This window comes from Scleropages formosus, chromosome 2, assembly GCF_900964775.1.
Source record: "Scleropages formosus chromosome 2, fSclFor1.1, whole genome shotgun sequence".
Classification (NCBI taxonomy): Eukaryota; Metazoa; Chordata; class Actinopteri; order Osteoglossiformes; family Osteoglossidae; genus Scleropages; species Scleropages formosus.
The window spans coordinates 42,083,927-42,093,182 of record NC_041807.1 but is presented as its reverse complement, the minus strand read 5'-3'; the positions used below and the strand labels follow the sequence as shown (position 1 = coordinate 42,093,182).

At 50.8% G+C, this 9,256-nt stretch overlaps 1 protein-coding gene across 1 annotated transcript; it reads right to left on the bottom strand.

Annotated features, from left to right (window-relative positions):
* Nucleotides 1–6,032: 6,032 nt before the first annotated feature.
* tmem81 (transmembrane protein 81) lies at nucleotides 6,033–7,153 on the bottom strand. Its single transcript, XM_029247115.1, has one exon. It carries the CDS (start codon nucleotides 7,151–7,153, stop codon nucleotides 6,332–6,334), a length of 822 nt encoding a protein of 273 aa, XP_029102948.1. The 3' UTR covers nucleotides 6,033–6,331.
* Between the last annotated feature and the right edge of the window lie 2,103 nt (nucleotides 7,154–9,256).

The following is a 9,256-nucleotide window of genomic DNA, read 5'->3' as shown; positions in this document are numbered from 1 at the left end:
CAGCTGAAAAGGAACGGGAGAGTGTGGCCGCCTTAAGTCATCTCACTTCCACGCTGTTCACAGCTCGCGTCTGGTGTTCTGAGAGTCGCTGATCAACGGAGTGCAGAACATGGCACCTGTTCATGGGATGAATCGATCAGTATTGCGCGTTCAGAAGGAGTTAGTGGACATTTTTTTCTTTTAGCCATTTTATTTTTTTTTAAATTTAGCTCATGCAGCTAAGTTAATAAAATCGTTAGAATGTTTCACTATGTACTTTTTAACACTATATCCAAGACTTTCACAAAGACAGCTGTCGCTGACGGTGACGATTCTAAGGGTCCACGAAAGCTGTCCAGTCCACACACGCTGTCTGAAACCACTTGTCCCGAGGCAAACCAGAGCCTAAAAGGGCAACACAGGGGACACAGGTCCATCACAAGGCACCCCCAGCAGGACTTGAACCCCAGACCCACCAGAGAGCAGGCAGAGGAGAAACCCACCACACCACCACACTCTCTCTGTCCAATCTGCCACTAATTCATTTATTTTATTTAAGGGGTAGCAAAGCAATTCCTAGCTATACCCCTGTTGTCTACTGGATACTTCCTTCAGATAAATGGAGGGATGTCTGCATTATTAACCATTTATTAATTTATGTACTTGGAGTTACAAACAAAATAAATTGCCAACAGGCTTCCAGTACCATTTGTGTTCAAGAGCCTGTAAATTCCTGTACGCAAGTTCAGTTGATCCCTAAGCTAGTGGTGTCTGTTTTCCAGACAGAGGACGAGGACCCTGTGGTGGACAAGCCCCTGGGATATCTGCATCTGCTCCACGAGCTGGACAGTGGTCTGGGCTGCACCGATGGCAGCTTCCACCAGGGGGAGCTCTCTGCCGCTGAGACAGAGGAAGGGGTGGAGGAGCCCGTGTCATCCCCGCCAGGTCGCACGAGCCGCGGCAGCTCCCCATCCTCCGAGTCTCTCATTTCCTCCGAGCTCAGCGACTCAGGCTTCTACAGCGTCAGCACTGGGGAGTTCCGCCGATTCCAGAGGTTACTGGAGAAGAAGATCCGTCTGTACAAGGCACGGATGATCCCTCGAGACCAGAGAGAGGGCCTCAAAGCATGCTGGGACCTGGAGTCCATCCCGGAGGCCCTGACTTGCCAGCCGCAGAGCAGCTGGTCCCCCGAGGACAGGCTCGCCTGTCCAGCTCACAAGTGCACCAAGGGCTTGTCCTCGGTCCAGTTCAGGAAGGCCGGCAGTCCCCGGCTGAGCAGATACAGCTCCGGCGCAGGTTCCACGTTCTCCACCCTGGCCGGCCCGTCCCACTGCAGCACCCCTTCCTGTCAGCGGAGGCCGTCCCTCCCACGCCAGAACTCCTCCACAGAGTACCTTTGGAGGAGCCACACCTTGCACCGGCCCAACCCCCTGGCAATGGAACGAAGACGCGCCAGCCACCCAGCATCGCCCAGCTATCATACCGCCATGATGCATCACTGCAAGGAGTTTTCTGCAGGGTTCCAAGAAGAGGCAGAACTGGGTTCGGCTTCAACAGCTTGTAGAGCTAGCCACGGGCAGCGGGGGACCATCGGAGATCACCAGGACGTTCTACCGAGAGAGCTCTGCAGCAATGGAGACTGCAGCTTGGGCAGATGTGGGGCGGTGCCGGAAGGCGACTTCTGTCAGAGGAATCCAGGGAGGCAGCAGCAGCATTTCCACACCCTCAGCCATCCCCAAGATGTCCATGAGACTTGGCCTAAGTCGGCTCACCGCTGCGGCCAGAGGAAAGGCCTCTATAGCACCCTAGACAGCCGCAGCCCCAACAATCGGCGGGTTCTGTCCGGAAACCCTCGCGCCGTGCGCAACCAGCTGCTGAAGGCCAGGGCGTCACGGCTTGCAGATGAGCGCAGTGAGGTGACCACAGATGAGGAGGCCCGCGGAGAGGTGAGGACGGGCCGGTACTGGAGCAAGACAGAGCGGCGGCGGCACCTGCTCATGGCGCGGGAGCAACGCCAGCGCAGATTGGCTCGGGCTGGACCTGGCCCAGGTGGGGAGGGCGGAGGGCTTGGTTCCAGCGGCTGCAATACGGTGTTGGAGCTTAGCCATCGCAAGCTGAGCCGGCTGCGGAACCGCAAGCTGCTGGACGACTGGACCACCGTGGAAGAGTTGTTGACCCACGGAACTCGCGTAGGCAGCAGTGAGGAGATCCTGTGTCCGAGCCCGCTGCTGTCTGTCACCACCGTGTAATCCGGCAGGGGGACACTGACGTGGGATTCTTTATCCGAGTGCAGATAACCTCTGATCTCTGCTGGTGCTGGGTCAGTTATATTCCGTTCAGGAATGACAGGAATACCAGGACAGCGAAGTACAGCATCTAAAAACCCTGGTAAACGTGTTCAGAGCTGCAGCGGCTTATTGAATGATGGTGCAGCGGATTGGATGAAACATGACTGCAGCTTGACCGCAAGGCCTGGTGAGTCAACGGAAAGAATTATCTTCTCGGATCACCTGAAGTCGAGGACGCTGTTTGGAGAAGACCGAATGAACACCATGACATTTTGCATCGTTGGCATCATAATTAGCAATCTTGAGTATTGTCATTATTTGTTTTCTTGATATCCACCTCGGACGCTAAGTTGTAACCAGTTCGCTGCAACCGCAGATGTTTCGTCCGTACAGTGGCGTTGGAGAGACTGGAAGCAAGGCCCGAGAACACACACTTGGGTTGAGTCAAAGTGCCGATGCTCTACCGCTGGACGTAGGACAGCTCTCCGACCATAGACTCTGTTGTGGAAGTGCACGAGTGCACCGTGACTGTAAATATCTTCTCAGAATCATCCCCACGATGTTACGAAACCGGGTTGACTCACACACTTCTCTCCCCGCGACGATAATGTCCCACTTGTGCCACTTCCTACCGGAACCACAGCATGAGTGCCGCACGTACCCAGAGCACATTATCAGCATCGTTCAGACGAAAAGGACTCACTTTTTCAGCCAGAAGGATACGTTTTCGCTCCCCATGCCAGAACACCTTTCTCTTTCCAAACCGCACTTGGGCGCACCATCGACTCCGCCATCCACGTTCCGCATGAGTCGCACTCGGTGAGCGATGCAGGGAAAACAAGGACTTCTAACTACTCACTGCAGCGTACGTGGACTACTGACCAAAAATAACATGGAACGTGTGCGAGCGCACAGCTGACGCCGGGGTCCAGCTCCTTTCGTTGTGGTTTGTCCTTTTGGATTGCTTGTTTATACTTTTCAAATCACCTTTGGATCTACTGTATGTGTGGTTGTAATAAAGATGCGATTTGAACTGACATTAAAGATTTGGGACGGCCCCTGTAGCAGTTCCTTGTGCTGGAGGGTCTCTTTGCACCCCTACCTGCCTCGACACGGAAACAAACCACTCACATAGGCTCAGATAGGTCTACTAACCAATTACGAGTCAAAGAGAGAGCTTAAGTTGCTCAGGTATAGGACACACCCAGTACACAGCAAGGCCCTTCGGGACCAGGACTGAACACCCAGCTCTTAGATCATGGTTTCTTTATTGTTTTATGAATTCACTGATTGTTGTCTTCAGCTCCTCCAACAAAATATCAAAACGTCTCACCATTTATTCTAACAAACTGGTCAGTATGAAAGGACGTCCTGAAGGAATTCTGATCCACAAGGACCCCACTCGGTCAAAGTATTTGTTAGCCCATAACTTATGCACTGTGTGGTTGCAGTGAGTGAACAATAGTTGCACTGGTGGGGTAAGTGCACAGTGGACTGAAGACCAGGCCACTGAGCTCCTGCCTGTCGAGCGCCGCTCTTGGGTGCCGAGCTCTTCCAGATGCGGATGGTTGGATCTACAGCAAACATCTATCGCACTGCAGTAGTGCGGCCAACGGGCTCGAGAACTCCAGGGTAGACGAGGGTGCGGTGGTCAGGGCTTCAGTTCCAGTGTCCCCATTCCTCGGTCCACCTCGGTCCAACACGAACACTTCCCCGTGTCGAGGTAGGTAGATGCATTCTGCTCAGGTGCACTCAACATCACACCCGATATCAGGTCGACAGGACAGTAGCTCCCTTTCACACCCTTAGTGCGGAACAGACAAAATCATGTGTTTCTTCTGTGATTCCAGCTGTCACTTTTGCATGTTGTAATTGTGACCCCGAGTGGACATTTCTGTACCGGGATCCGTCATAATGAGCGGTAACATGTACAGCAGTTGGAGCTCCTGCCCTTGAGAGCGAGCTGGTTCTCACGCCGCACACTTAATTACCACTGACGGAATTCTATGAGCACAGCTCCAGGACTTGCAGAAGACAGCCCTCTTTTGATGTCCTTCCTTTCAGCTTCTGTAAAGGCTTCAATAAATTAAAAATGTTTCCAAAAATCCAAACTGATTGCGCAGGCATTTTTTTGCAATGTGTTTCTTGTGTATTCGTTCAGCATTTGCTAAGCTCCCCAGCCAGTGGTGCCCCTCTCAGTCTCAGTCATGCCTGCCCTGTACCAGAAGATGCTCTGTGAAGCACCTTTGTTGGACTTCTCTAAAAGATTTGGACTCCCTCCTGACACGTTGTTTATGACTTGAGGCTTGATTTGAACTTGACCATCATGGACGGTAGTCTAAGACACGGCCAGGCTTACATTTTTTATTTGTCTATCAGATGCTTTTAAGGAAGTGTACAACTCAAAATAAACAAAAAAGAGCTTTAGAGACAGGATTGTGGACACAGTTTATGTGTCTGATACCACCGTGTTGTTGGTTCACATCCCTGCAGCATCATCTATAGAAGCGACATTCAAATAGCAAGTACGCAGATAATCATAGCAGATGGTGTTGAACTCATTTATGGAGCTGTCAGCAGATCGGGATAGAAGTGGCTGTGAAAGAGATGGTTCGAGAGCCTTCCTGAATGTGAAAGGGATTCAGCAGCACTGAGGGACACAGGAAGCTCAATCTAACGCTTTCAGTTGCGGGTGACTTATGAGTACGGCCACCATGCAGCCCAATAGGATAGAGCAGCACACTCTTCTTGAGCTGTAGGGGGCAATCACATAGGTATTGTAGTGCAGATCCTTTGACCATCTGGTAGGCCATAACCAGTATCTTAATTTACATTTATTCATTTAGCTAACACACACACACACACACACACACACACACACACACACACACACACACACACATTTTCTGAACCGCTTGTCCCATACGGGGTCGTGGGGAACCGGAGCCTAACCCGGCAACTCAGGGCGTAAGGCTGGAGGGGGAGGGGACACACCCAGGACAGGACGCCAGTCCATCGCAAGGCACCCCAAGCAGGACTCAAACCCTAGACCCACCGAAGAGCAGGACCCGGTCCAACCCACTGCGCCACCGCACCCCCCCCATTTAGCACTAACACTTTTAGTAACACTTTTCACCAAAGCAACTTACTGTGTTAAGGTTACAATTATTTACCCATTTGTACAGGTCGATAATTTTACTGCAGCACCTCAGGATAAAGACCTTGCTCAAGGGTACTAAGCCAAAGGCACAGATCAAACCTGCAACCGTTGGATCCAAAGGCAATAGCACTAACCATTCTGCTACCAGATGTCCCTGATTAACAACCCACTTCATTATACAATTAATTCTTTGTAAATCTTAAAAATAAATGGATTTCAATTTCATTTTGGGAACTCACCAGGTAAAAATGCTTTTAGCAGTAAGTCCATCCTTCCTGCAGTTCGGTACCTCCAGATGAAGCCCTGCACCGTTAACTCTCCGAGGCACGCAGGGAATTAAAGGAATAATGTAGATTTAAAATCAATTGTAAGTCTTAATCAAAGGCATATTATTGTGTCCGCATTTCTTTCCTCCTGCAGCTTTACACTTAGATCATATTTACCGTTGTTGAGTCACACACGTTGTTGAGTCATTGTCTTTTTATTCCAGAAATGGGACTGAAAAATAATTGCGACTTGTACCCGGATTACTGCATTAGTGACTTATAACTGAGCTTGCACTGAACGATTTACACTGATTTACCCATTTATACAGCTGTTAAAATTTCTACTGTACCAAGGTTTCAGGTTCAGTGCTTTGCCGAGATGCACTACAGGTGCAAGAGGTGGGATTTAAACCTGGGTCCTTGGAGTCCAAAGGCAGTGACTCTAACCACTGCCCACCTGCTGCTGTTGACCAATACATTTCAGGGGGGGGGCAAATGGGGTGGTAAATATGATGATGTGAAGGCCAGTTTTATTTCTGTAAATCACAAGCTACTGGTCACGAAAAAGGTGCAAGCGAGGCAAGAAAGAAGAGCTCAGATGTTAGTCTTCGCGTCTACGCTCCTTGCAGCGGAAGTGTTCAGAGTGCATCTGAAGTCTCAGGACCGTAACCTGGGGTCGAGGTCCCCGAGCGAGCTTCTCGGGAGGCATGAGGCACTCCGGTGTGTCTCCTCTGCCAGCAGAGCACAAGGAAGGTGAGAAGCGCGCTCGCGATGGAGATGGACAGACTGTAGACGGCCACTTCCTTCATGGTGCTGCGGGAGTAGAGGGGCACCGCGGCGGTGTCGTTGAAGGACTTCCCGTTCGACCCGGACCGCTGATGGAGGGTGGCAGACTCCAGGTTCACCCACCTTTTGGGCAGGACCCTCACGCCGAAATAGACCTGCTTCAGCATCCTGTGACTGGCATCCTTCAAGTCGCACCAGTAGGTCCCGGCGTCGCTCTCCTGAACGGGGTCCAGGATCACCCGGTCGATGCGTGGCGCTCGCCAGCGTTCAAACAGCGGCCCTTGCGTGGTGATGACGCCGCGGGCGAAGCGCCAGCTGAAGATGTATCGGTACCGGACTGTGGAGAACTTGAGAGTGCCCAAGCAGTCGAGCTCCACGCGGCCGCCCACCTCCACGGTCTGCGTGCTCAGAGCACATTGCCTGGTGAGCACGCACGGCACCTGGCGCTCCCGGCAGTCGCGGCTGGCACCCTGCGCGTCCAGCCAGCACAGCTCCTGCACACGCGTCCCTGGTCCACAGGTGGCGCTGCAAGGTGAGCTGCGAGACACGACTTGTGCGGGGACCTCCGCCAGCTCCTGCACAAGCCCCGGCGACAGGGTGGGGAGGCAGCGGACCGGCCAACGGAGGACGTCACAGCAGACAGCCAGAAAGAGCCAGTGGAAGAGCTCCTCCATCTCTGGACCGGGAGAGGAGACTTCAGGAACAAACACACACCTGAAAGAGGGTTAGCACATTTTTTTCACCTTTTTTTAATTTTCATTTTCTTTGCTCATCTGATATTTTCTACTATGTGCCAAGCTATTACAGATTGGCAGTAAAGAGCATCCCGGCACAATATGAGCGTGCCAACACCTTAATTCAACTCATTTCCAGTGTCCACAGCCAGTGTTCACCAGACGTGAGCTGTGAACACTGTGGAAATGAGTTAAATTAAGGCAGGTACCTCCCCAGCAGTGGCCTCGCTGACCTCCCTCACAATACACATCGATATCATGGTGAAATCTGTTAATTTACCCTGATTCCTGCAGTCATACACAGCGAAGTTGCTCAAGCCTGAAGGCACATTTCACTTATACTTCTTATACTACTTTCACTTACATCACTTATTTACCATGATAATGAGAAATCTACACGTTTACGGGACTTGAAAAAATCTGACAAAAAATGGGCATTGAGCAGGAGCTTGTGGGGAGCACATATTTTCATTTTCAGTCATCTGAATTTCACTGCAGCTCAAAGTTAATAGAAATATAAAACGACATTACATTGTACTTGTTATAATTATATCTAACATTTCAACAGACCCAAAGAGCAAATAAATCAAGGGATAACTGCATGTACTGATTCTCAGCTGAAGTAAAACCAGCTTTGGAGTTATGAATGAAAGGAGCTACAAAGAGCCTTCGGGGACCCAGCTGTGTTTGCGAGTTGGGGAGTCAATGTGTCGAGTAGAAGTTGCAGGAGGAAAGCTGCGAACACCCACCACGGTGCACTCGTTGTGTGCCCGGCTCCTTCTGCGCTCACGATTTTCCTTTGTTCCGGAACCGACAGCGTGAGATGGGCGTCCAGTCACCTCTCAGATGAGACGAGCTGAGCTCAGCCTCTATTCGGGCTTCTGCAATGTTTATGTGTTGCATGGCAACGCTGTGTTATCGCTGCAGTTTCATGATGCCATAACAGCATGCAAACAACACGCAACTTGAGTGGCACTTTCATGCCAGTTTGCTGATGTCAGTGTGATTAAGTAATGTGAAAATATGAATATAAACTCATGCTATTGAAGATATGTGTACAGCACATTACAAAGTTAAGGCTGTCCTTGAGCTAAAGAAAATCTCCTACTGATAGTGTCACGGTGTCTCAGCATCGTTCATCCAGGTATCGGGCACTTTCGTTCCAAGGAGAGGCAGTAGGGCGTCATAGTTAGAGCTGTTTCCTGGCAATGCCAAAAATCTGGGTTCTAATCCCACCTCCTGTTGTAGTGCCCTTGATTAAAATGAAAAAAAATTGTGTCGTTCGGACTCTCGAAACACGTTTTCACTTATTATATTAATAACGCTCGAGACTGATCGATCCAGAATAAACGGAGACCGTTTTTGAAAAACGTGCCAAGAGGTTGTGAGAGACACTGAGATTCGAGGGGGCCGTATGAGCAAATAACAATAATAATATTGGTCATACAGGCTGCGCCACTCGACCATCACACACTGGTGGGGAGGAGAGTGCAGCTGCCAGACAACAAACAGTAAAAAAATCTTTTTTACCTATTTATACCGCTGTGAAAGAGCTCACCTGGGGAGCACAGCTTCCGACAAGCAGCACTGACAGCACATCTCAGTGCGCGCTTCCTGTTGTCAGGCCCCCGTCCCGCGCACCTGCTATAAACGGTATTTTAGCTCGTAGAGCTCAAAAGCGCCTCTTAACTGGATGCCGGCTGCTCTCCAGCAGACAGGTGCACAATTAGCCGAGACTGAGCACCACTTTGGCATCTAAGCTCAGGCGTGTAATTCGGAAGCGTGTTGGCGTGAGCGGTAGCACGTTCACCTCAGTCGCGGTAGCTTCACACGGACTTGTTTCCAGAGGACATGTGGTACAGCGCACCGCTTTTCCCCATGTTTGCGGCCTTGGATACGACCAGTTTCCGAATATCGGCGCTACCATAAATGGCAGCTGTGCGAAGCTCGTGACGGACAGTTTTTCGTGCCATTGGGACACAGAGATGCTCCTTCAATTGTGTGGTCATTTTTGAGGCTGTACTTCTGGGGCGTTAAGCACCT

What these genes read in the sequence shown, in the direction of transcription:
- tmem81 (XM_029247115.1), bottom strand. Translation starts at nt 7,153, where the DNA reads ATGGAGGAGCTCTTCCACTGGCTCTTTCTGGCTGTCTGCTGTGACGTC.